The 26,990-nt window shown below is 41.4% G+C and overlaps 1 protein-coding gene and 1 pseudogene across 1 annotated transcript in view; one reads left to right on the top strand and one right to left on the bottom strand.

The window, feature by feature from the left end:
• Positions 1-10,263, top strand: part of LOC148454242 (ankyrin repeat and SAM domain-containing protein 1A-like) — a 109,118-nt gene extending 98,855 nt beyond the window's left edge. Inside the window, exons 23-24 of the mRNA XM_088461158.1 lie at positions 2,223-2,316; positions 9,768-10,263. Of these exons, the coding sequence (XP_088317284.1) occupies positions 2,223-2,297 (75 nt within the window). The 3' untranslated portion in view covers positions 2,298-2,316; positions 9,768-10,263. The remainder of the gene's footprint in view (positions 1-2,222; positions 2,317-9,767) is intronic.
• A 15,296-nt stretch (positions 10,264-25,559) lies between these two features.
• On the bottom strand, positions 25,560-25,678 carry LOC148454241 (5S ribosomal RNA; annotated as a pseudogene).
• Between the last annotated feature and the right edge of the window lie 1,312 nt (positions 25,679-26,990).

Below are 26,990 nucleotides of genomic sequence, written 5' to 3'. Positions count from 1 at the left end.
GTGCAGCAAGCATTTGGGCAGGATTCTGTGGCTGCTCCATAAGTCACAACTGTTCCAATATCTGTCTTTTGGCCGACTATAATGTTACGGTTAACTAGGCTGCTCCGTGTAAACCTCCTAGAACCCAGGCTAGCAATATCTTCTGCCACTAACACCCACCCGCTGTTCCCTTAGAACTAGAATCATTCACCGGTTCTTAAGTGGCCGCCTGGACTTAAAGCTCGGAGTAGTAGTGGTTTACACAACTTACCTATGGGAACCAGAGAATGGCATGAGACTCTGGATACCAGTAAGATAGTCAGTGGAACGGCAAGAGCCGGTAGTACAACTTGGAGAGCTGGCGGTGCGGCTTGAGAGCCGGTAGTACAAATTGGAGAACTGATGGTGCGGCTTGAGAACCAATGATGCTGCTTAGAGCCGGTAGTACAAGTTGGAGTACTGACGGTGCTGCCGAGAGACTGCAGCAGCCTGCAAGCTGACGGAGTGGCCGGAGGATCGATGGAGCAGATAGGGAGCCTGTAGCAGTTTGCAAGCTGATGGAGTGGCTGGGGAGCCAGCGAAACAGGGTTCACTACAATCTGGAACAACAGGAACGCTGACCATGCAGGAGAGCCGAGAGATCCACATGGAACGCTATAGTCAGCGAGGCGGCAAAAGGCCAGCGTGCACAAATAAGTGAACCAATCATGCCGTGTTGTGGATAACACGTGACACCCTGCGGTGTCCGGATCGCCTAGCAACCGACGGAACTGGAACAATGCTGCCAGAAGGAGGTAAATTTGCTGGAGAGGAACAAGTCGTGACCGCGATAAATCTGATCATTTCAACATATAGTGACAATTGCACGCTGTATGCAGTGTCTAGCTATCAGCACTGATATACACCCCGTCATTGATATAGCTGCAGCTGGATCTTTTCAGAATAATCCTACATGGATTCCTCAAAGTTATCCTTCTAGCTGCCAATTAAATATGGTACATATTTTTATTTTTTGGATATAGATCTTAATATGTAAACAATGTTATATTTTACTAAATGTGCATCAACAAAAGTAATTTTTTCTGTTTTCTAATTAAATCAACAATGAAGTAGATAATATTATACAATGGTACCTGTGCAGACAAATGTACTCCCTCTGCTATTATGCAATAATAATCATACACACAAACATGACTACCAGGATCTTGGCTAAATAATTTTATAAGCAAGGGCCTGCTAGAGGCATGGTGGAAAAAATATACTGGTAATTTCTAAATGTAATTTGAAATAATTTGATGCTTTAAATTACGGAAACCCTACCCTATATTCAAACAACCCTATGTCTAAATCGGTATGTAGTCAGGAAGCCGGTGGTCGAAATGCCGACAGTCAGCTTCCCCACTGTGAAATCCCGGCATGGGACTAATGATAGGCGTCTAAATACCGACGCCTATCATCAGCCCCACGCCGAAATCCTGACGCCTGGCATACCTAACGTAGGTAAGCCGGGTGTCAGGACCTGATAGCCGCGAGTGGGGGGGCTAGAGGTTAGGATTAGGCACCCCCCCTCCAGGAGGGTTATGGATAGGGGAGGGGGGGTTAGGTTATGGCACCACTGGGGGGAGGTTAGAGAGAGGCACTAGAGGGGAGGTTACGGTTAGGCACCCCTAAGGGAGGGTTAGGGGGAGGGAGGATACTTATCAGGCGCCGTCGGGATCTTCATCAGCCGGGCTTAGGTCCGGCGGTATGTCATACTGATTACCTCCAAACCAGGCTTCATAGGATACATCCCCTCACTTATTATAATATATATTACTAACCTCATTTGTAATATAGCTGCTTTTCAGTAATCAGTCTTCATTTCAACCTATAGTATTTTTGAACTTTGCCATTCTCCACCAGAGTATCCTAGTCTAGCAATTACTATTGTGCTATATGTTTTTGAACTTTACCTGTCAGCTAAAATAAAGATGGGCTTAATTTCAAATGCATTAAAATACTCACGTGTTAGTAATTTTCTCCAAAATGTATAGTTTACGTTTTAGTCTGTTTCATGGAATGGTCTGCACATCTAAGGCTTAATATTTAAAACCTATTCATAGGTTATAGAAGCAGTATAGTTTCTCTTTAAATTTTATATATAAAATAGACATACCTTATAAATAATTGTCATACGAAAATATGAAAGTGATCTTATGATTGTCTGTCAGGCAATGCATAATGTGCCTACATTTCCACATCAGATGGAGTCCTTAGAATGTGAGCAGCCCGTAGCCCCTCATGGAAGTGTGTCATGGACTGTGGATCCCAAGCAGTAGACCGGAGCTTGCATCTGAAGTGAGTTACAAAATAATAAAGTATAAAAAAACATTCTAAACATAAACTGTTTTTGACTGCTAAAGATCACGGCCATAAGCAAAAGAAAAGACCATACAATTTTTATTTATTTATTCAATTTATTTAACACCTTAACCATTGAAGCTTTTCAGTAATTTTTTATACGGTATCACCAGATCATGACTAAAGGAGCACGTTGTTTGAAACGGAGGAACTCTCTTCTTTCAAATGAGGATGCCCTTAATTTGTTTGCAGCTAATTGGTCATAAAACATTAATAAACAAACACATGATGTATGAGGGATACATCATGTGTTAATATTTTATGACCACCAACTATGAAATGGGTTATTTAAAAGAGGGGACTCTCCTTTTTCAAATGAAGGTACTCAGAGTTTATTAAAGCCAAGATCCTTTTCCATCCAAGGCCTTCTTAATGAATTTTCCAGTGTAGGGGTAATTTTACATGATCACCTGAGAATAACTTCTCAGAGGCTACCATTTTACAGACAAATCCCCCTGAGACTGCAGGTCCTGTACAACTCTGCTAGCATTGGGCGTCTTTTTGTGCTGAATTTGCATCTAAGGGCTGTATTCAATTACCGGCAATATTATCGCACCCGCGATATCGCCGATTTTTCTCCATTTTTAAAAAGGTGGAAGATGTGCAAAATCCCTATTTTTGTGTAAAAATGTGGGGATTTCTTACAGAACCCTTTGGACAGCTCCCCTAATGATACTTTGGCGACTTTTTTTTTTTCGTAAATTGCGTACTTTGGCGAAAAACGACCGTTGAAATTTCGGACAAAATTTTATTTTTTTTTTATGAAAAATGCATTTAATGTATTGGGGCTGGTATTTTGAAAGGACCTAAAGATGCGCCAAGTGTTTTAAACATCATACGTGGCTGGCGCAGGTGATTTTTTAGCGCCAGCCACATGCGATGTTTAAAACACTTGGCGCAGCCTTATGGCCCTCCGAAATACCAGAACCAATACATTAAACGTATTTTTACGGGGAAAAAAAAATTTAGACCGAAATTTCAGCGCCCGTTTTTTGCCAAAGTACGCAACTTACGAATGTTGTTTTCCGCTAAATTATCATTAGGGGGGCTGTCCAAAGGGTTCTGTAAGAAATCCCCCACATTTTTACCCAAAAATAGGGATTTTGCAATTTTTTTTCGCCTGCCTTAGGCTGGAGAAAAGTTTTCTCCAGTTTTTAGTCGAAAAACAGAAGTTTTTCGCCATCATTGGCAAAATTGTGCGCAAATTGGCTGATTGCGACCGATTTATCGGCTAATCGGATGGCGATTCGCCAACGACTGCGAAAACGGCAGATTTCGTCTCGTAATGAGATGCGACTAGGATGCACCAGGAGACTGTGCTAATTAATTTGATATGCAACACTTGTATAACTGAGCCTGTAAATGGAACTAGGGGCCTGATTCAGATCCGTTCACTAGATGCGATCGCTCGCATCCAGCGTTTTAAAATTTTTCAAAGTGACGTCATGGGAAGCGAGCGCTCGCTAAGGCATAAGCACACACACTTTAGCTGTGCGAGTGATCACTCTATGTATGCAGACACTCACTAGCGTATGTAGAGACGCCCACTAGCGCACATCATCTCCAGGAAGTGTAGTAAAACATTGGTACATCGAGCACCATCAGTAGTGAACACAGCACTTGCGGTAGCCTTACCCTGCCGCAAGCACTGCGAGGACTTCAGTGTAAAAAACAGACACGTGACGTGTACTATGACGCTGCCTGTTAATTATGCACGCCTTAAAAAGTGCGATGAAAACCGAGGCACGCCTGCGTTCGCACCTTCACTCCCCTGTTATTAGTGTCCTGCCCCTGTTACCACCCACAAACTGCCTCTCTTGTCACTCATTTCACTGGGCTGCCTTTGCTAAGCGAGCGACCAGCCTGCGATCGCAGAGAGTAGTTTGCACATGCACAGAACGAAGCGTGCGCAAAACATCAGGCCGCTTGCGAGCGCACAGCGCTAGCGAACGGGTCTGAATCAGGCCCTAGGTGTGGAAGAAAGCTGCGGCAGCTGCATCGTAGCACTTCGCATGCTGATTGAGAGACTTAGTCACACATGAAATTAATCTGCACAGTCTCGTGATGTGTCCTAGTGGCGACTTAAACGCATTTCCGGCAGAAAAGCTGCAAAGAACAACCTTGGCACTAGCAGAGTCTCACGGGACCAGGCGTGCTGAGAGGGGCTTTTTTGTGTGACTGCACCCAGTGAGGACACATATGTAGGCTGGGTCCAGAGCTTAATGACATCCCCACCCACTCCCAGCTAGTGGGACTTGCCCTTAGTACTTGTGAGATTTATGTTAAGGACGAGTTCCACTCGTCCATAGCGTTTAAAGGTTGACTGTAGGAAAACCCTTATTGTGATGGCAGTGTGGAAAGCACTGTGCCATTTTTCTCCTTAAGAACCCCACCTAGTGTATCGTGTCTCCCCAAAAATATATGGCTTCCATTGCATATCATTTAAAAGGTATACTTATCACTTCAATTTAGATAAAAGTAAATAAAAATAATAATCTAGTGTGTGGAAATATCCATCCCTGTGGTGGTCTACTTTAATTGTTTATGAGGTTTGCATTGATCTCTGATAGCTGCTAGGAGATTATCGCAAACATAAAAACAAAATCGCTATTTCTTCTTCAGGGTCCATAGGCTCCGCAGGAACTACCTTGGGGATATGTTGTTTGGAGGAAACCAGGCACCAAACAGTCAATGTTTTCCGGTTCCAGGATGCACTGGGTCCTCCTCCATATACACCCCGCCTCCGGCCGCAGGTCCTCAGTTTTTCTTTTGGTGCTGCAGGAGACGCACCGTTATAACAGATGGGACTGAAGCAGTCCCAAGTTTTTGGGGTCTTTTTTCTCTTACTCCATGAGTTTAGCAGCAGGGTGTCTTATAAGACACCTGTGCTGTGACTCCATCTATCCCTGCCTGACGCCGCAACGCCAGTAACCTGTGTGGTCTGGTGATTTCGTCAGGATCGCTGCAGAGCTTGCTAGCTGCGATGCCGTGACCTGGACTGCAACCGGAGGACACGGGGAAGTCAGGTAAGAGCAACGCAGTACTGGCTTCCATCGTGGGAGATGCAATGGAAGCAGCTGCAGTGAGGGCCCGGTTCTGTCCACTCCCAAACTAGAGCACCTGGGCCATATCGCCTGGCGCCGGTGACTAGCTTGAGAATCATTCTGTTGCTGGGAGGCCAGCGTTCCCATTGGTTGTGGGATCAGCAAAGGTGAGGTAAACTCTCACCCTGGCAGCCCCTCCCCCGACCCAGATGCTGGGCTATGGAAGTTTTGCGCGCCTGGGTCGCTACGCCCACCTCTGTATATGAGACGCTCACTGACCTTGTTTTAGTGCTCTGTGAAAGCAGTTTTGTCTCAGGAGGTGTTGGGATCTCTCTGTATACGTCTCCCCCAGGGGCCAGGTATATAACGCTCTATATCCTATTTAATCAAGCTCTGTTAGGGTTTTGAGTAGTTGATTCAGAGCCCATTTGCAACTATAGGTTGTATCTGCATGGTATGTGACTTTGTGCTAGCGCTGATGTGTTTATATACTGCCTTTTATTTCTAAACTGTCAGTTAAAACTATCACTGCTATATCTCCGCATCCCTCTGGCTGGGTATAGGGGTTTTCTTTATTCTTAACATTTACTAGATATTTGTGAAGGTGGTCACATTGCATTGTTACCTTTATACTTATATATACTAAAGGGAAACAGGAGTTCATGCAGGTTTTATTTATGACTGTCAGTTATAACTATCACTGCTACTGCTCCATTTAACCCTCAACTACCAGTGTGTAGGGGTTAAATTATACTTCACATTTACTTGTAAAGACTGAGCTGCCCATCCCCCTCTCTACTAATCAATTGGAGATGCTCAGCTGCAATTGGGCGTTGCTGAGGGGAGATTTGGGCTCTTACTCTCTCTTGGTATACTTTTTTCTTAGGACCAAGGTATATAGCACTTGAACCCTACCAGCTTTTTTGCTTGTATAAGTTGATTGAGTGCCGATTTTGTAAGTATATTTGTATGCATTGCACTTATATCCTACCAATGTGACTGCGAATTTAGTGCCCATTTGCAAATCTATTTATATGCATGTAGATCCTACCAAACTTATATGTTTTAGGTAGTTGATTTTAATGCCCTTTTGCAAATATATTATATGCATTTTTATGTGACTTATGCTAACTCTGCTGGGGAAAAAAAAAGTGTGTGTTTTTCTTTTTGTTTTTTTCTAACCCCCATCTTCCTGGTGTATGGGGGTTAGAGAGTGCTTCACATTTACTTTTATCTGTGAAGGGGTTCACATTGCATTGTTAGCCCTACATTTTTGGTAGGTTACTTGCAAATATTTCCCATGTCTCAGGACAAAGGTAAACAGGAGACTGTTGTCCCTGTGCTTGTTTCATGTAAGGCCTGTGCTGTAGCCTTCTCAGGATTTCATACAGGATGGACTGTGTTGATTGTTATACACCACAACAGTCCACCTCGCCAGTACCCGTTCAGGGGTCACCTTGAATGTCCTCCTGGTCTCAGGATATGACAGAGTTAGTGGGCAGCCCCCATATTCCCTCCCACTTTGGATTTCCCACAGTGCTTACAGCCTATGTTTCCTCTTCCCATACATCCTTCCTGGATGGAGGGTTATGTCCATCAGAATTTGACTTTTTAGCATCTACCTATCTGCAAATGTTACAGGTGAATAAGGCTTCAGCCATCTAAGAATATAAATGGACTGGACCATCCTTTCAGTACACTGCTTCCAGGTTCTGATATATCATCTGAGGAGGCAGAGGATAGACAGGTTTCTCCCTCTGGGCCTATCTCATAGATGAGGGGCGTCATTCATCAGTGGATGTTCCTCTCTAGCAGGGGCAGTTAATTCAATCCTCATTATAGAAGATAAAGTACTGGCTCCTAAAGCCTAATAAACCTGGTGTTCAGACACCAGAAGGTGGTTTAGGCTGGATTACCTCAATCTGAACAGCTCACTGAGTTTATGGAGGTAGCATGGAACACTCTAGATCAGGGGTCTTCAAACTTGGCCCTCCAGATGCTGTGGAACTACACATCCCAGCATGCACTGCACATAGTTTTAGCATGCTGTTATATCAAAAAGGTGGCAGTGCATGCTGGGATGTGTAGTTCCACAGCAGCTGGAGGGCCAAGTTTGAAGACCCCTGCTCTAGATAAACTGTTCCAGATTCCAAAAAGACTAGTATGTTTTTACCCTCTCCCACAGGGATAGTGCATTGGGTTCGAAATCCACCTCCCTACTGGGATTTTTTACGTGACGCCTTCCTAAGGGGTTACTCCCCAGAAGGTTCTTAAAGCGCTACAAGCTCCCCCCTTTGAACCTTTAAATACAGTGGACCTCAAGTGGTTGACAGCGAAAACACTTTTTCTCCTCGCTATCTCCTCAGCTCGCCGAGTCTCTGATTTGGCAGCACTTTCCTGTCGCCCCCATATTTGATCTTCCACAAGGATAGAGCTGTCCTTCGTACGCGGACCTGCAATCTTCCAAAGGTGGTATCCTACTTTCATATAAATGAAGAAATTGTTGTACCGGCTTCAGGATTTTCTGCTGGTGAAGATTCATTGGATGTGGTTTGAGCCCTTTGGATCTACGTGGATCGTACCAACTCCATCAGGAAATCAGATGCACTTTTTGTTTTGTATGGGTTTCACAAATATGGTTGGCCAGCTAACGAGCAGACTCTGGCTCGGTAGCTGCTTATGACTATTTCTCAAGTTTATACGCAGGCTGATATCCCTGTTCCCAGCAGGGTGACCGCACATTCAACTTGGTCTGTAGGACCTTTGTGGGCGGTTAGGCATGGCGACTCGGCTGAACAGCTGTGCAAGGCAGCTTCTTGGTCTTCCATCCATACCTTTATCAAATTCTATGCATTTGATACTTTTTGCCTCCCAGGATGCTTTCTTTGGGGCGGCGGATCCTCCTGTCAGCTTAGGAGTGTCCCCACCCTTAAGGGAACTGCTTTAGGGTATCCCCAAGGTAGTTCCTGTGGACCCTTTGGACTCTGAACAAGAAAATAAGAGTTATGGTAGACTTACCTTTGATAACTTTTTCTTCGAGGTCCATAGGGTCCACAGGGCAGCCCACCTGATGCACCTGGCTCCAGTGGGATCTGCTCCTTTTTTCATTGATTCCCTCTTTTTTTGTATGAGTGTTTCTAGTATAATGTATACTTCCTTCTCCACTTTCATTCTCCTGCCAATGGGCTTGTTTACAAACTGAGGACCTGTGGCCGGAGGCGGGGTATATATGGAGGAGGACCCAGTGCATCCTGGGACTGGGAAAACATTGACTGTTTGGTGCCTGGTTTCCTGCAAACCACATATCCCCAAGGTAATTCCTGTGGGACCCTATGGACCTCGAAGAAAAAGAGTTATCAAAGGGTAAGTCCACCATAACTCTCTTATTTTTTAGGGAAAATATCATCATCCTTCATCTTTTATTGGCCTACTCTAAAGGCAGACTATAGTGTATTGCCTGCTGTGCTCTCCTATATTTCTGCTGACACTGAACACTTTCAGCTCCTTTCCTAGTAGTCCAATAGATGTCCTGCTACAGAACTCTAATATTTACAGGCAGTGAAATAGATTATCTGCATGTGCTTTTTATCCTATAATTGTGGATGTTATGCCATCTGCCCTCCGCAGCTGCGCAATCGAGCAAGAGGACCATGGGTTTGTCATTTAAAATGTATATTATTAGGCATGTATATTAGTCACTCTGATATCATAAATTGAAAATGATGCTACATTTTAGAAGTTGGGAGGGATCAGGGTAACTGTGGAAAATCGATTTTCACCTGCTGACATTCGTTCAATATGTAAAGTGCTATCAAGTTTGTTACAAGGGTAGCGGGTTCACTTTAACTTATTATACTGTTGTATTTACATCCTGGAAATTTCTGTTTAAAGGGTACACATGTCCATTTCTAATAGGCTTGATATAAAGTAATTATTGTAATAAAAACCCTCATGGGTCCATGGCTGTGATTTGTCTAACCCACAGGTTCTCAAACTCGATCCTCAGGACCCCAAACCCTGCATGTTTTCCAGGTCTCCTCACAGAATCACTAGTGAAATAATTAGCTCCACCTGCGGATGTTTTAAAATGTGTCGGCGTGCAATGAATACACCTGTGCACCTGCTGTGTGACACTATTTGATGTCCTGAGGACCTAGTTTGAGAACCACTGGTCTAGCCTGTATTGGAGACCTGTAAATGTGCTAATGGCTCATTATGGTATAAATTCTTCACAATGCAAATAAACTTGTTAGTTTTATGGTTTTCATTTCTCTACTGATTAAAAAAAAGAATTTTACATTATTACAGTTGCAATCTTTTTTTTTTTTTTTTGTTACTATCCAGTTGTGGGCAGCATACTGCAGTCTGCGGACCTCTGCTGTAATTCCTCTGATAACATCTCTTCTAGGAAATGAGGACAAGCGCAGACCTTGACTGACCAAGGAAATGGAGTAGCCCTGTACCTCCTCTTACAATTTGAGACTTGCTATTGGCTTCCCAAAGGGATTACAACCATTTTTCCTCCCTTTTACAATAATTTTTTTTTAAAGAAAACATTGCTAGGGGGTATGCAAGGAAAAGGGTTATATGAAGTTATTCCTCCTTTAAGACACTCAAACTTGTAGCGTTCGAATTCCATAAGTTACGAGACTGCTCTGTCCCATATTTTTTCTTTTACCAGATGATAACTGCACAACCAACTCCCCAACCACAATGTAGCACTTTTGTTTTTTAGAGTAAAGGTACCAGTTCTGGACTTGCCCATTGAAGGCATTGTAAGGTAAATTTTGTTTGTTCCTTGAATCCAAAAGAATAGTCTAATAAACCATACGAGTAATCACTTACTATTCTACTGTTCCTAATGAAAATTAATAATAGTAATATTACATGCAGGATTATATGCTAAAATGAAATCGGATATCAGCCACTTGCTTGCTGATAGTTGAAATGGATTAGATTTTCTAAATTCTTTAGAAAATGTATTTAATTAGCCACATAGAGGCCTTGAAGTCATAATAAGCCCATGCTGACTTTATTTGTTCTAACCATCTATGTGGCATTCATCACTTAAGCTTTTATATATACGAAAACTGTTTAGGTTCTTGATAGAATGAATTTAGGAATGTGTGTATATTCATTTGTGTGACATACTGTGACACCAATATGTATGATAAAAATGCCAAACACTGTGCGTGTCATCATGCGAAGGCCCATGACAACTGAACTTTATGCAGTCATCTTGTATTTCATTTTTATTTTATTTTTTTTATGGGAGGAGCAGTGGAGTCTTGGGAAATTTAAAATATGGTACATTTATCTGTCACTATTATTCCTTTGTATATGCCCATTTATCCTTGGGCAAGGATGCCATTCTCCACTTCAGCTGCACATTGAAAAAAAAATCTCAGCTCTTCCAACCTGGTGACTTGATTGCTCCGATGCAGAGATCATCTCTGGAAGACCATTGTGGATTCTGCCTGCCCAAAGGAACTGTAGTATATCTGGCACCACCGCTGTGCCATCGGTACCATCACACTAACATTTTAGTCAGTACTAGTTTAAAGCTGCTATATATAATCTTGTATTTATCTTCTAGTGAATGATTGATATTTTTTGAGTTGAATCTGATACACGAATATGCATTTGATGACCAGTATATTCAGTCCCTGTTCCCTAATGATGTGGATTCTAACCTTCTAGTTCTTAAATTAATAAGTGGCCCTCCTGAAGAAATAGGATGTGATGTTTCTTAATGGGAGACTACTCTAACACCCTGGTGTTGTCTTTTAAACAAGTTTGATCATGTCTAATGATGCGGAATATCTCTACAGGTGGATAATGAATTAATTCAACTGTTTAATCATGCTGGATATCTCTATAGATGGATGACGGGCACTGCTGTATAATGAGGCTGAGATCATTATTGCATTGATTATATGCTGCGCTGTAAAAAAATCTTTACACTAATGAAAACAATGAACTGTATAAATCTGTACATCTTTACAAAGGTACAAGGAAGTGTATGTACATTGGTAATGGACAAGCTAAAGTGCATCATGCTGAATTGCTTTATTCAATGTTAATCAACTGTCACTGTAAAATGATCAGCATCTCTTCACTTACCAAAGGAAGTTAATGTCTGGTTATACATTTCTTTTATGGATTTGTCCAAAAGTTAGTCACTTGTTCTGCAGTTCAACATTAACCATGGCCAATATCTATGCCAGATGAATCAAAACTATTCAATTGTAGATTCTAGCTGGAAGACACTTCTTATCACTGATCTTAATGGTACTGTTTCCACATGCACTGGTAACTGTTTAAAAGGAATAAATAGAGGCAATATATTATGTTTACATTTTATTGTACCACAAATCTCTATTGTCTTGCAGTTATTGAAACATTCTTTTTTTTTTTTATTTTATATTTGCAAATTATGGAGGTGCTTTACGAATCGCAAAATGGCTGAGGTGCAGTATAAATTTCCTTTGGTGACAACACGCTGCAGTCTGTTCAGAACATATGCTCTGCGTACAGATTGCTTGATCCGTTGTGACGACGTCACAACTGGGCGGGCATTTACAGGCGCCCGCCTAGTTGAGCTGTCAATCACCACCCGCCCATCCAGCAAGTGTATGGGCGGTCAGACGACTTGCAGATATATTGGGCATCGGCTGTGCAGCACAGCCAATGCGATATGTCTGTGAACGACATATTGCTCCTATCCACTGGCTGATATGCACATGATATATCGGGCATTCAATTGCCTTTAAACTTTATGCATTCGTTTGTGGAAACGGTATTTGCAGAATTTTGAACTGTGCAGCAGTTGAAGGAGTTAGGTGGAGCGAGTATGATCCTTAGTAAGTGCAGAGTTAAGTGAACTTGTGCTTTGTTTCACATATTAGTTCAATAAGTGACATTGTAAAATATAGATAGAGAGGTGGAGAGGGCACATTTGGAAGACAGTCTATGTGCACTGCAAGAACACTTGCATTTTATACCAGTTCAGGGCGGGCTGGCTGGCTGTCTCAGCCTGCACATTTACTGGGACTCATTTTTCACTTTGTACTTGAACTTAATTGAAGAAGTGCATTTCTACCTACACTTTGCCCAAAGTAAAAGAGAGCATCAAGCTTCCAAAAGTACCATATGTAATATCAGCATTCCCGATGTCTCCTAACTCTTATAATCCATAAATCATTTTAAATTGAACATTATTTTAGGGGCCGAATAAAAATGTAGCAAAGAAGTTGTTGTGACTAGAAGGCTGGACTTTTACACAGTGCACCTCTTCACTGCAAACCTAGAATCTAGATGCGCTTTTAGTTTGCCAAAGTGATTTGTGGTGCGCTTCGTAAATCAGGTCCTATATGTTTTGCTGGAGGTGGTACATTAACATGTAGAACAATGTTACTACTTTCCTTCAAAGGCTTGCCAATTCAGTATGTGTAACCCATAGGACAATTTTATTAAAGTATCAACATGCCTTTATGCTGTCAGTTATTATATGTACTTAATCAAAGCACCTTGTTTTTTTAATTTGTTTAAAGAAATGTTCCTGGCTGTCAGAAAAACTCTTCTTTCCTCTTTATATTTGTACGAGTAAAATGCTGGACACCCACTGCCTTTACCACTTGTGGTTTTAAATACTCAACAGGGATGTGAACCTTTTCAGTACCTAAAGCGATATGCTTGTGTGAATTGACTGTGATTCAATAAATGATAGACAAATACAGTGACTCTTCAGATGAGCAATACATTTAAAAAACTTAACACAAATTCTTGGAGATATATGCCTGGCTATATATATTCCAGAAGCTTTCACATTCTTGTAAACACAAAGTTATTCAGGGTGCATCCATAGATCCAGTATCCAATAGAATATATTTATATATTCCATATAACTAAAAGGTATAACATGCACAGGTGCTAAAAACCCTAATGCATTCAGTGACTTCTGCAATATGGTAGCAACACACTGTGCTGCCCACTTCAGTAACACCATGCTGTTTTAGCCTATTAATTGAATATAGTAACTGTCTGTGTTTAATGATTAGTGAATCTCTCTTGCTTTATATTATGTCAGATAATTATATTGAAAGATATAGGGGTCTATGTACTAATCTCTGTACTGCCACGATTATTATGTACCTAACTCGCCGGTGATATTTTCATTTTGAATAAAAATATCCCGGCTATGTACTACGGGAAACTCGCGGGGACAGCGTTGCAGTAACCCAGTCCCCGCAAGTTATATCCCCGGCATTTAGGAGAAGACTTTCACAAATGTGAAAGACTTCCCCGGGGGAAGCTGACGCTGCGCACACAGTCAGCTTCCGGAGCCGGCCAGGGGCTGCGGGGGAGAAATTAAAAGATCTCCCTCCTGCACCTGGAGCCCCCATAGGCTTAAAGCTTTGCTTTTTGGAGTTTAGTGCATAGGGGTCAGATTGTAGTCCCCATTGATAATAATGGGGACTGCGATCTGCAGGGCTAATTAGCACTTTACCAGAGAGTTCTGTGAAATCTCCTGCATTGTGCTATTAGTACATAAGAACAATACATAAAAAATTTAAACACTGTAGTTTCTGCATCATTTTATGTAAAAAACGGCTTGATAAATAGGCCCCATAGTCTTTAAAATTGGCAAGTGTCCTAATATCATTAGTCTACAGAATTATTTTCATTTCTTCAACCTATTTATATTTGTGGATTTCTCCTATACTTCTCCAGTGACTGAAAACCTAAATGAAACCTAAGCTCACTTTCACATATGCATAAAAACATATATTTTTTAAATATGTGCATCGTAATATATGTGCATATGTTATAACGGCTGAACATTCCCATATTTTATGCACATTTTTAAATACAGCGTCAGATGTGGGAGTTTAAGATGTGTGGGTTTTTTTAAGTTTGGGTTTTGCCATTAAATATGCTGGATTCAACAAATTTACATATGTCTATAAATGTGTCAACCCATTCAAATATAATTCATGTGTATTTATTTATAGAACACAAACTTATGCACGTGTGAATGATTCCTAATGGTTTTATTTTTCCTTACTTGGTCATGTGGAGATAATATTCCATGGGATTAAGCCATACAGCATGTTGTTCAATATCTACAAAACCTTTTTTGTGATCAGATGATTTGTGTTGAATTTCTAATACATAAAATCTCTATATTGTTGTACATGAACTGTAAAGCAGAAGTGTAATGGGAGAGCAAACAAGAATCGTATAATTTTGTGAACAGGATCCCTTAATTGTTTCTGTTAGTGGCTTAAAGATTTGTTTACCTTATCAAACGCACACATTAAGTTGGTCGCAGGAAAGGAACATGAAATGTAATTGCACAGCAACTGCTTAGTGGATAGGAAATAAACTGTTTCACCATGTTTGCCTCCTTTTCACATTGTTTCATCATTTTTTGGATGCAATCAACTTACATCTTATAAAGCTAATTTTACCTCAGCAAATGTGGCTAAGATTGGTTGAAAAGTTTTTTAAACTGGATTTCTGAGTAAATCATTTTTTTTTTGTTTGTTTTGTTTTTGTCGTATTTACTTGCTGATTTGTTTGATGTCCTTATTAATTGGCAGAGCGTTTTTTCTCTAGTGGTAATGTGAGGTGTATACGCCGCCATAATATATTTTGTTTCTGATTAATATTTCTTTTTTTATGGTTAAAGAAACTATTTAAAACCATATATGTTTACGTTATCTTAATTATGATATTAGTTAAAACACAAGTTTTAGGTAATTTCATTTATTTGTGAAACATAAGTTAAACAAAGATGTAAGGGAATAGTAGCTTACCAGCCAAAATGATCAAACATTGCTTATTTCTGTCATTGCTAATTTCCTTTCATTAGATAGTTCAGTCAGTCAGTGTGTGTTGTGGGTAGAAGTGGTGTGTTCCTTTCTTGTGGCTAACTTGCGAGCTTTCAGGTGTAAGTATATTAAATAGATAAAACATCTTGAAACTGCATATATAATTATGAGGAGCCTAGTGTTCCTTTGCTGAATACTACATGTTTGCGTTTGTATGAGGCAGATCTTCCAATAATTACATACGGCTGGAAGGTAAATGCTTTCATGGAATCAATAGAAGTGTGAAGTCCTTTATTGTGATTAAACTAAAAATAATACAATATGACAGATCTGGTACAGGGTCTTTTCTACAGGCCCATTAGTTCTCACCTTGCCAATACTCATATCTGTGACAACTCATTTTTGATTACTTTAGAAGTTAAAGGGTTCTTGTCCCTTGTATGACTGTTATTAATAGAGAGGACAATGTTTCCATTGGGCAACTGCGCTCCACAGCTTGCACATCTGATGATAATGGAGTGGCATCTCATCTGGAATGATCACAATATTTAACCTTTGTAATAAGATACTTGAATGGTTTGCGTGATGAAGGCTAATCAGTTTTATTCTTTGTCTTTGTAATGAACAAAATATGGTGGCCTCAAGCAGCCTCCAGCATGAGCATCACTAAATCCTGCTGTGGGAGGAGCCACTGTAAATAATGCCAGCTTCACTCATGAGGCATTTTGGTATTTTCTTATATGTAAGACCTTAGAACAATTAATAAATGAGAAAATGTTTTCGGACCAAAATGAACTTGTCTGACTTATTTCAATATTCTGTTTGATTGTAGTTTAAGGGGGGAAGTTGTTATTAGACCGGCGGTCGCGATGCCGCCGCTCTAAATCCCAACGGGGGAAGCCCGACAAGGGACTTAAGATAGGCGTCAAAATACTGACGCCTATCTTATGCTCGACGCATCGGAATCCAGAAGGACACCAAGCCGAACGAGGTAAGTACTGGGCGCCCTTAGCTGTTAGCCACGAGGGGGGGGGGGAGGTTAGGTTTAAATAGCATTGCGGGGTTAGCGTTAGGTTTTTTTTTTTTTGGGGAGGGCTAGGATTAGGCACCCCTAGGTATGAAGGGTTAGGATTAGGCACCACTGGGTTAGGCAATAAGGGGGGAGGGTTAGGTTTAGGCACGAAGGGGGGAGACTTCGGTTTAGGCACTAACTGGTAGGCTTAGGGTTCGGGGAGGGTTAGGCTACAAGAAAGGGGGGGTAAGGGGGGAGAAGGGGTTAGGGTAAGTATACTTCTCGGGATACCAACCATCGGGATGCCGCTGTCTGTATTTTGACAGGAGGCATCCCGACAGCTGACATTACATACCGATTCCGTTTCAGGGCTTACATGATTATACATTGACCAGCGCAAATTATACACGCATTCGCTTCATTACACTCTGGATATTATCTTAAAATCCAACACAGGTATTTGACAGTGGATTTTGTTGGATGTGGTTTGTTTTCTTTCTGCATTTTTCTTATGGATAATTAAGGTTGTGGATTCTAATTACCTTGTGCCCAAGTGAAAAAACTTGCTTAAGGATCCTGCACAAGTTTTAACTTCTTGTCATGATACACATAGGATAACCAACATGTTGAGTATGTAGGGTCTGATTCCCTTGCATCAAAAGTTGGTGCTCCCCTGGAGTAAAAGAAGCATATATACAAACAAGGTTCTGTCTCAGAGAAATAAGACCGGGAAGAGAAACTCCTTTTTGGGGACACTCTTACTAAAATGATGTCTAAAAAATAACTGAATTTATTTGCACGTAAAATTTGAAAGGACGACAAACAATTGTGTACACATACCGCATAAATTATCCAATAAACACCGGTAATGGATAACACATGGTTTAAAACAAGGATTAAACATATCATTTCTCTTGGGTTCTGTGTTCTTGTGAATCAAGAGACCTGGCGAAATATGATTAAGTGCATGTGTGTATACAGTCAATCATAATTTATTTACGTAAACGTTACTGTATACTATAACACAGGTCACATCAATAATTGGTGTCAATTCTTGATAAATAAAGACTGTTAACAATTGTGAACAATTCCTGTTCCACAATCTTATCTTAAATGATAGAGGCTCCTACTGTAAGTTGAAATTGCTTTTTGTAAATTCATGGATTTCTTTTTATACACCACTGTAGATAAGTCTGTATAATCTATAGGGAGAAAGAATGGAGAACCACACAATATCTTACAGTATTATGTTAGTTACAAAACATCCTATGCTATTATCATAACTCCCCTCACCAAACCGTCAATCAGAGGGGAAATTCACCAAGTATAAGGAGTGAATTCTTGTTTCACTCTATAAATTCCCCATCATCTCATATGCACTTTTTTCAGGAATATATACAGTCTGTACATCATCACATAACATCATAAACCAGACAGATTTAAAAAAAAAAAATAGGGCGAATAATGAACTCAGTCAGCAGACACTGTTCAACACGTAGCTACTCATATTAGTTATTGCTACCCATGGAATCTCTCTGTTGCTGTAACAAAGTAATATATTAGTGGCTATTATTATTGCAACAAATTATGCCAACAGCCTCTAAAGGTACCTACACACTAGACGATATTTTACACGATTCGCCCAATTTCGACGCATAGGAGCGACATTGTATAAAATATGTTTAAATCGTGAGTGTCTACTCACGATGCCGATGCGCTTACCTGCTGGTCGTACATTGCATCTTCAGATCTTGCCTGCTGCAGGTAAGATTTGCCAATCTCATACACGATTTGGTGCAATAGATAGATTTTGTGCAAGATAGATCTTTAGTCAGACTGGATACTTTTTAGCAACATGTGTCCTGGAGAGCCAGGGAGAGTTCAAAGGAAATCGAGCACGATATCGCATCGTGAGCACATCGTCTAGTGTGTCGGCACCTTCAGTGATATAATCAGAGATATATATATAGATATAGAGAGAGAGAGAGAGAGGTGATTCCTGAGAGTGATAAACCACCTAACAGGTCATTGCCTGCCCTAAAAACTGAGTACTGAAATAAATTGTTCTGGGTAATTAACTCATTATATGCGCTGAGAAGTAAAGTATATGCATGTGAAGAGTATGTAATAAGTGCAGATACAGGGATCCGACACCGCTTCTACTGTCTTGCAATTAGCAGCAGCCAGGGATTGCAGGATATTAGAGCAGCGTCGCAGAAGATAGTGGCGACTTCTGCTTCAGCGCATGAGGGGAAATCCGTGCACTGTTGTACTAGTCATTGCAGTGCTCCAGAAATCCCCCCAAGCTGTGAGAGAGCCACCGAGGGAGAGATGATACCTGTCTGATAGCGGTGTATAGATGATGCAGTAGACAGGAGCCTCAGGATGCTGGCGGGAAGCAGCCGTGCACAGCTGACTTCCCTCTCCTAGTGGACGTGTGTTTCACCCTAACGGCTTTCTCAACAGTGCCCAAGTCGTAATCAAGACATTGTGCTTCATTGCACTGTCCCTGGATGTTTCAAGTATGAATGCAGATAGATGTGCCCACGTAATAAATATAACAGGCAGTCCACATACAGGGCCGTAGCTAGGGTGATGCGTCCGGTGCCATCGCACAGGGCACCACAGGTCAGGGGGCGCTGTTTGGGCCTGTCAAATTTCTTGTTATTATCATTCTTGCTTGTAGCTTTCTCTTATTTCATCCCCAGCATCTCCTGGCCTCTCCTATTACTTCCCTGGCCCTTCCCCATGAAGCCATGGCCCTTTTTTGGGTGCATTATGTCCCTTTGAAAAATGAGGGGGGCGCCAATGCTCTTTCTGGCACAGGGCACCAAAAAGTCTAGTTACGGCTCTGTCCACATAATACTGTAACATCCGTCGGAGTACCAGTATGATGCCAGTTTCATGATCACATAACTCATCAGCGAGAGGTACCATGGAATCATGATCAAATAACAGCCAGTAGAGTGGTGTGTTTAATTCTGTGCCACCTAACATTCCATATGATCATGTAGAAATCAGTGGTATTAATACATGAGGTTATACAGATGTGTCCTCATACACCTATCCTGTTTGTGCTATATGCTGTGAGACGAGTGGCATGATTCCTGCACTGCATACTTTTTCTTCAATATTGTGCCTTAGTACGCAAATAGTCTACTAGGTACTTAGGATTAGTTATTTGTTTCAAAGGAATTGATGAGACATAAAGCATACGTACGATGTCACAGGTCACTCGTATCAGACCTGTATTGTGTACTTTTTCTTCAGCTTTGCTATTTTTCCTCAGTTTTATGTCCTAGTTTGCTTATAGTTTATTAGGTACTTAGGATTAGTGTTTTGGCCCGGCTAAGTACCAAAGTCCATGGAGAGTTAAATGTGGCTATTTGGCGCAATTTGAGGATAGGTATGTGTACACATCTGCAGACCCTCCAACATGACCCCTTTTACCTGGTACAAAATGCTCTTGATGTTTACAGGGGGGTCTAAGGTTAATGCAGCGGTATGGATTAATGCACAGGATAGCAGTTCGGCAGAATCCGTGGAGAACTAACTTTGTAAGGTACTAGAAGAGCAGCTAAAGATAGTAAGGGCTCACAGTAAAAAGAAGGCAAGCAATCCCCGGGTGGACACAGCCAGAGGCCAGATGGAGCAGGGACAGCAGCAGAAGACGAGTGGTTTCTTGTGGGCAGGGATAGTGATAGGCTGTGAGCTAAAATCGGTGGTGTGGCGCTTGCCAAAGCAAACGAGGAAAGAGATTGAGAAAGGAGCTTTTCTGGACATATGCTCATTAACTGAGGCCGGCTTGAGGGACAAGGAGTGGGCTGCAGTGAGGGGAGGGGGCAGTCGGAGGCATATAAAACCATAGAGCATTGGTTGAGCGGCATGTTCGTCTAATGAGGTTGTTACAGGGAGGTCTGCCCAGATGTAAGTATGAGTATGTTAAATTATACAGATTTTATCTATTCTGTGTACAAGGACTATGGGGGGTCTGTATGGCGCAGGTATGACCAGGATTTTAGGATGCAGGCACAAGGAGGGAAACCCATGGATTTCGGGACCAGGTACTTAGATGTGTTGCTCAGAGCGCAGGCTAGCGGCTTAGCAGAAAGAGATGCTGCTGGGCAAAGCTTTGCAGCAGTGAGGCCTAGCACGCGAAAGCAGGATCTTAAGTGTGGGGCCTTTAACGAGTCGAATTGTACCCGGGCTAATTGCAAGTTTAGGCACACTTGCATGTTTTGCAGTGCGAATCACTCTGCCAATGATTGCGTTAGGAAATGGACTAGTAACTCACAAAAGCTATCTGCAGCAACAGGGCCTAGCAAAAGCAATCTGTCCAGTGAGCCTAAGTTTTCTAGGTAGGTACCCCAAGTTTGTGGAAACCAAGCTGCTGCTGGAGGAGTTCAGAGTCACACTGGCATGAGTAGCAGCGACATCAATGAGCGGGGACAGGCTATAGATAGACGGAAGCCAGTGGCAAATGCAGGATTTCTAGAGGGGGGTTTCCAAATGCTTGATTTTAGCGTGAGTGTGGCCAGTCCATGAAGAGGGTAGAATTAGCATTTAACCAGCTTTAATATGCCTCATACAAAGTATATTGTGTGTCATAATTCCAACATATAGAGGACCAGCAATAAGCCATTAGATGCGGCAGTAGGGCCATCCTGCCTGAGCTGAGTGTTTGTTTTTATTTTAGATGTAGTCACCATTCCAGAGCATTAGAGCAAGTCCGGGAGTCTGGGGGAGCAGCAGAATAATCTAGCACTGCCCTGGACATATATGTACATATTGGGCTCTATAGCAGCACAGCCCGAACAGTGAATGTTTTCCAGATCTCCTAGTTGGTGCACAGGTTATTTATTACTGATTGATGCATGTTAACCACTTAACTGACATTTTTTTTCAAAAACCGCTCAGAAATTGTCGGGTTTTTTTTTTTTTTTTTATGACTGAATTAGGACAAGAATATCTTTTTAAAACTTATCCAACACAAATTAAAAAAAAAAAAATTTTTTTTAAAACACCGTGGACGGGATGTACTAAAGTTGCGGTGACCATTCCACCAGTCACCACAACCTTACTAATCGCATATGTGATTAGTATCGCAAAGGACAGCTCTTGCGATAAGAGCTGCCCTTTGCGAAGCAGCCGATTCCTGGTGACGGGGTCTCCGTGGGACCCCGTCCCCTCCGAGCTCCGGGGCTTCCTGCTTGTCACATGTGCAGGAAGCCCCGGGCTCCTCCTCCACCTCCTTGCACCCAGAAGAAGATTAGGAGGAGGAGGACCCAGGAGGAGCGTGGGCCGTCAACCATGGAGTGCAGGTGAGTGGGGGCCAGCGCTGGGCGACGGCGGGTCAGCGAGGCAGCGGCAAAGCGTCGGGAGCGGGGTCCGGTAAGAAGCCCATAGGCTTCTATAGGGTAACGCCAGGTTTTTCTGGCGTTACCCTCCGTGCCGAAAAAATGGTGGGCGGGGCTTAGTACATATGGAAATGCGGTAAAACCCCCGAAAACGGGGTTTTGAATGCATTTTTCCTTTAGTATATCCCGCACCATATACCATAAAATAGCAATTCTTATGGTATACTGTAATGATGGCCATTGACAGATGTACCATCGTTGGCCAATAGGTTCAACCATCGATTGAGACCACAGACACCGATGTTTCCTTAACATTGGTTTTCAAACCATCGATCCTGCACCCCGCCACGGACGCCGTTGGACCCTCGCACCCTACCATGGATGCTGCTGATCCCCCGCAACGCAAGCCAGACCCCCACGTATTGTAAATACTGAAATGCTCTTGGTCCCGAGCATTTCATTTCTGGAAAGCTTGACATACATACACATACATTATATGTATGTGTATATGTTATATATACACACGGACTCTAATATATATATATATATGTGCATGTGTGTATATATATATATATCCCATAGCCGCCTATTTCTGACTGGTCGTATCAGATACGACCATGTCAGGGAAAGCCCAGTCTGGTATGGTCGTATCTGATACGACCGTGCCAGGCAAGTGGTTAAAAGATCCACAGGTGGTGCTAAATATTTCATTTGTGATACTGTGAAGAACATGCAGCACTAGTAAAATTACCTTACTATTTCTAGTGTGGGCTGGGGAGGGGAGGTTTCCAGGCAGACGTAAACACCCACCCCCCCCACCCCCTGCGTTTGCCTATGGAGATGGATCCAAAATTTGGACATTTGTCTTGCAACCATAACCTGTAACAGGAGCTGTCGACCACATTTTGTCTCAATGCATCAATGTGCCTTCTCTCCACATGCAATGGAGAAGAGGTTTAGGATGAGATGGATCAAGTCTTCCAAAAAGTGGAGAAGTTGCCTAAAGCAGCCAATCAGCTTCTAGCTAGCAAGTGCATGCTATAAAATGATAGGTAGAAGATGACTGGTTGCCAGAGCCTTAACTAGACATTTTGGTGCCCTGTGCCAGAAAAAACATTGGTGCCCCCCAAATAGGGATATTAGGTGCCTGTCGTGCAAATGGGTGTGGCCTCATGGCACACTCTTGTTCATCAACCTGGAGTGGTATCCAAACGCTCGGATATGCTGGTAACAGTGTGGTCACAGCTAATGGGGGCGGCAGGTCTGTCGTGTCCCCGCAAGTGCTGGCTGTGGGTGGATTGCAGTACTAACATGCCCATACATAGCACGCCCATACTACATTACATCTACACCTGATAAGCCAATCTGCTGTAACCACCCAGGAATATACAACACATTTTTAATACACTTCTTTGTGCATGTGTTTAAATCCGTACTGCGACTCTGCACAAACACCATTGGGATGTACAGTATGTGCAGTGCAGAGATACATTTGGGGGTGGCGGGCAGAAACAGGTGGGGAGGGAGCAGGCAGATACATTGGTGGGCAAGGGGTGCATATAGAGAGCTAAATGGGTGAGACAAATAATGTAAGACTTCTACAGCATGTCTTGCAAACACTACAGTCAGACAACAGTAAAAAAAAAAAAATGTTCCTTTCCGAAGAAAGTGCTTCTAACTTTGAGACTATCTGCAATGCAATAGGCATCAGTTTCCAGGTGAGGATTGGGGGGTTGCAGACACAGAGAGAGATGAGATGTTCTGTACTTACCTGGCTTGCTGCTTTTTCTTTCTAGTCTTTGCAGTGCCTTAGATGATAGTAACAGGTCCTGCCAGTGAGAAAGAGAGAGGGTAAGTAGAGGTGGGGGGCAGGGACAGGGTCATACTGGCCCACAGGGGTACAGGGGAATACCCCGTTGGACTCCACTGCCTGAGGGCCCACCCCTTCCTCTAGAGATAAAGTTACAGACTGTGCACTTGATTTATACATTATGCATATGTTACATTATACTACACAGGACTATCGTGTATTTTCTACCATGCATTGCTTTTACTAATCTGCATTATCATGCATGATCTAGCAGTATTTTTTATATATATATATATATATCAAGAAATAGATGGGTACAGCGCCATACCTGTGTGACTTACTGAGTGAAACAAATAAACTGTTAAAGTGTATAGCAACTAAGCCTATTAGTGTTTCGGCGTCCGCTCTGAGTCAATAGTGTAATACCAGTGTGAGTATTTTTAGAAAGTGAAAAACAAGGGAATTGACAATCAGGCGACTAGTTTGCTAGATGTGTAAAATCACACACGGTAAAATATACAATGAATAAGTATTGGTTTCAAAATTTAATTACATCTGATTATACCTCAGAACATATAGAAGAGCGTGTTCCATGCTGAATAATAAATATATCAAACCAATAAATAACAAAGTGCTTAGTGCAAGATGTGATATATCTGGTTATATCTAAAAAAGTTATATTGAACTCTTATAACAGGCCAATAAATAACAAAGTGCTAGTGCAAAATATGATGAATCTGGGACAAAGTGCTAGTGCCAAGTATAATAAAAATTGACAATTTATTGAAAAACAGTGCACATAAAAAATATAAATGAATAGGACCATAAAAACAACGACTGGCAGTAAAAAATAGATAAAAGCAAAGTAGAGGAAAGTTGATATTTTTAAGCAGCTTATCTGACTAGAGGAGAGAGATAGTTCTCCACAGTGCATGAGGCAGCCAACAGTACCAACGCGTTTCGTCACTGACTTCATCAAGGGGATATTGTTTTAGTGTGGTGGTCCTGTATTTATACCACACTGAGTTCAAATGAGTCAGGTGTTCACCTTACTTCCTTTGTCTTAGGGAGACCTCAAAACCAAACGATTTCATAATTCAGCAAACCATCATTTAAAATAGTTTATGTTACAGGGTTTCCCATAAAGAAATACTATTTGTAAATAGTCAAACGGCGATCTTCTAAGGTCCTCCTCCACCCTTTGTGAACTGGCTTCCGCCCTTACTTGGAGTGTCACATCCGTTCCCGGCAGCTGTGTTTATCCATAGCGTGCGATCAGTCACTTCCGTTTTCTTCATCGTGTTCCGAGCTGAACACGTCATTTCCGCCCACCGAGTGTTAACGTGTTCGGAGGTGGGCCGCGTCACTTCCGCCAACCCTTCTTTCATTCAGCTCCAGAGTGCAGCGTGTCACTTCCGCTCTTACTTAATAGATGTGTTGAGCGCTTCCGCCCCATTGTTGTCTTAGGACTTAATGCTTCCGCCCTTCTTGTCTATAGAATTAAGATGTTTTTGCCCAAGTATGAATAATGAGTAGATGGTGTCTTCAATATTGCCTGAAACTAAAATAATAAAGGATAAGCATTCCATTTAAGGAGGATAATCTGTTCTGATGCTGGATATATAGGTTAAATCACTAAATGATTAGTCTAAGTATAACATTCTCTTTGAACATAGATATATATTAGAATAATCGTTGCATAGTGAAAAACATAATAATTTGATTTAAAATATCTATGTATATGTACTGCAATGTTTTATATATGTAATTGTATTGGATGTCGTTTAAATTTTTATTCCAACTAGGAATTTCTTTCAAAGTTCAACCAAGAGGAGCAGAAATTCAGGGATATAAGAAGTTGTGAAATGTTCTTAAAATATGGGGATCATTCTTTCACTCTTTTTCTTGAAGAAGAGGTTCCAAAGACTCTGAGGATTTCTTGGATTTTCATATTAGTCAGACTCAAGAACCACCTCTTTCCATCCAGTTAGGTAGTTATAATTGTAAAGTTTTGATACCATTATTCACTCCTCAGCCTTAAGGCTTTCAATTATGAATATGCTATAATTCCCTTTTTAGGCATTCATTCTCTAGCCTGGTTATATTCCAAACCGCCGGCTAAATTTGCAGCACCAGGTATTCTCAAGGGGTTACCTTCCTTAATACTAGCCTGGCCCAATCACGCTTTGCTTCCAAGATCGGACGAGATTGGGCTCACACATGATGGTATAGCAGCAAATACATATTTCGATGGTCCATAATGCCAGATATTCTACCAAACCTTGACTTCCCTCAGAAGATGAACCTTCAGGGTACTATTCAGCCCATCCATAACCTGGTGGTATATTAGTAGATAGGATTGGAACATATCACAAGAAAGGAGCAATTTCGTAGTATTCATTGAAACCTTTAGGTGCCAGTGTGTCCAGTTCAAACAGCCAGAACATCTCTCTTCTCGATAGCAGATTGCCCAAATCCCCACCTCTTTCTCCAAGGGTAACGTGTTCTATTGCCTTGAAGGTGATATCTTCGGGATCCGAATTGTGTTGTATCGAAAAGTGCTTAGAGACTGCATGTCCTTCAACTCTGTTTCTGATGTTCCTAATGTGCTCCTGAATTCTGATTTTGAGTGGTCTCTTGGTTTTTCCTATGTATTTAAGTCCACATGTACATTCCAACAGATATATCACTGATGTGGAGTTACAGTTCATAAAGTTATTTATAGTATATTCCTTAGATCCGTCCGAATTCATGAATGTTTTTCTCTTGGGGTGAAGAAATTTGCAAATGTTGCAATGTCTGCATTTATAGCTTCCATTGCACTTCAAAGTATTCATAGTTGGTCTTTCATTTCCTTTATCCCTCAGCATACTCGGTGCCAGTAAGTCTTTCAAGTTCCTTGATTTTCTATATATAATCTGTGGTTTTGTCGGTAAAATCTTTTGGAGTAAAGGATCCATCAGAAGGATATTCCAGTTTTTGTTAAGAGATTTTTTTATTTGATTCTCGTGTCCATTATATGTTGTAATAAATGGTACCATTTCTTCCTTTTGTGGTTTCTCTGTCTTGTATTGTAGTAGATTCTTTCTCTGTAGGTTTTTCGTTTTCTGCATAGCTGTATTGATGATTGCTTCCGGATACTCTCTTTCTCTAAACCTGGTTGCATAAATATCTAGTTGTTCATTACAGACATTAACATTGCTGCAATTACGTTTAATTCTGTAGAACTGGGAATATGGTATATTGTTCTTCCATTTGTCCAGGTGACAGCTTTTATAATGCAGGTAACTGTTTGCATCTACTCCTTTTATAAAAAAATTTGTGCAAATTTGGTCACCTTCTGATGTTAAAATCAAATCCAAAAACTCAATACTTCTGTTGTTAAAATTTGACGTAAATTTAAGATTCATATTGTTATTAGAAATAAAAATTAAAAAATCATTAAAAGATTCTTCTGATCCTTCCCAAATAATTAAAATATCATCAATATATCTCTTATAAAAAATATTGTCTTTAGAAGGGTTATTGCTGTATACATAATTCTTTTCCCAA

The sequence above is a fragment of the Taudactylus pleione genome, unplaced genomic scaffold (genome assembly GCF_031769625.1).
Source record: "Taudactylus pleione unplaced genomic scaffold, aTauple2 ptg001021l, whole genome shotgun sequence".
In the NCBI taxonomy this organism is placed as follows: domain Eukaryota; kingdom Metazoa; phylum Chordata; class Amphibia; order Anura; family Myobatrachidae; genus Taudactylus; species Taudactylus pleione.
This window is presented reverse-complemented; position numbering and strand designations above follow the sequence as displayed.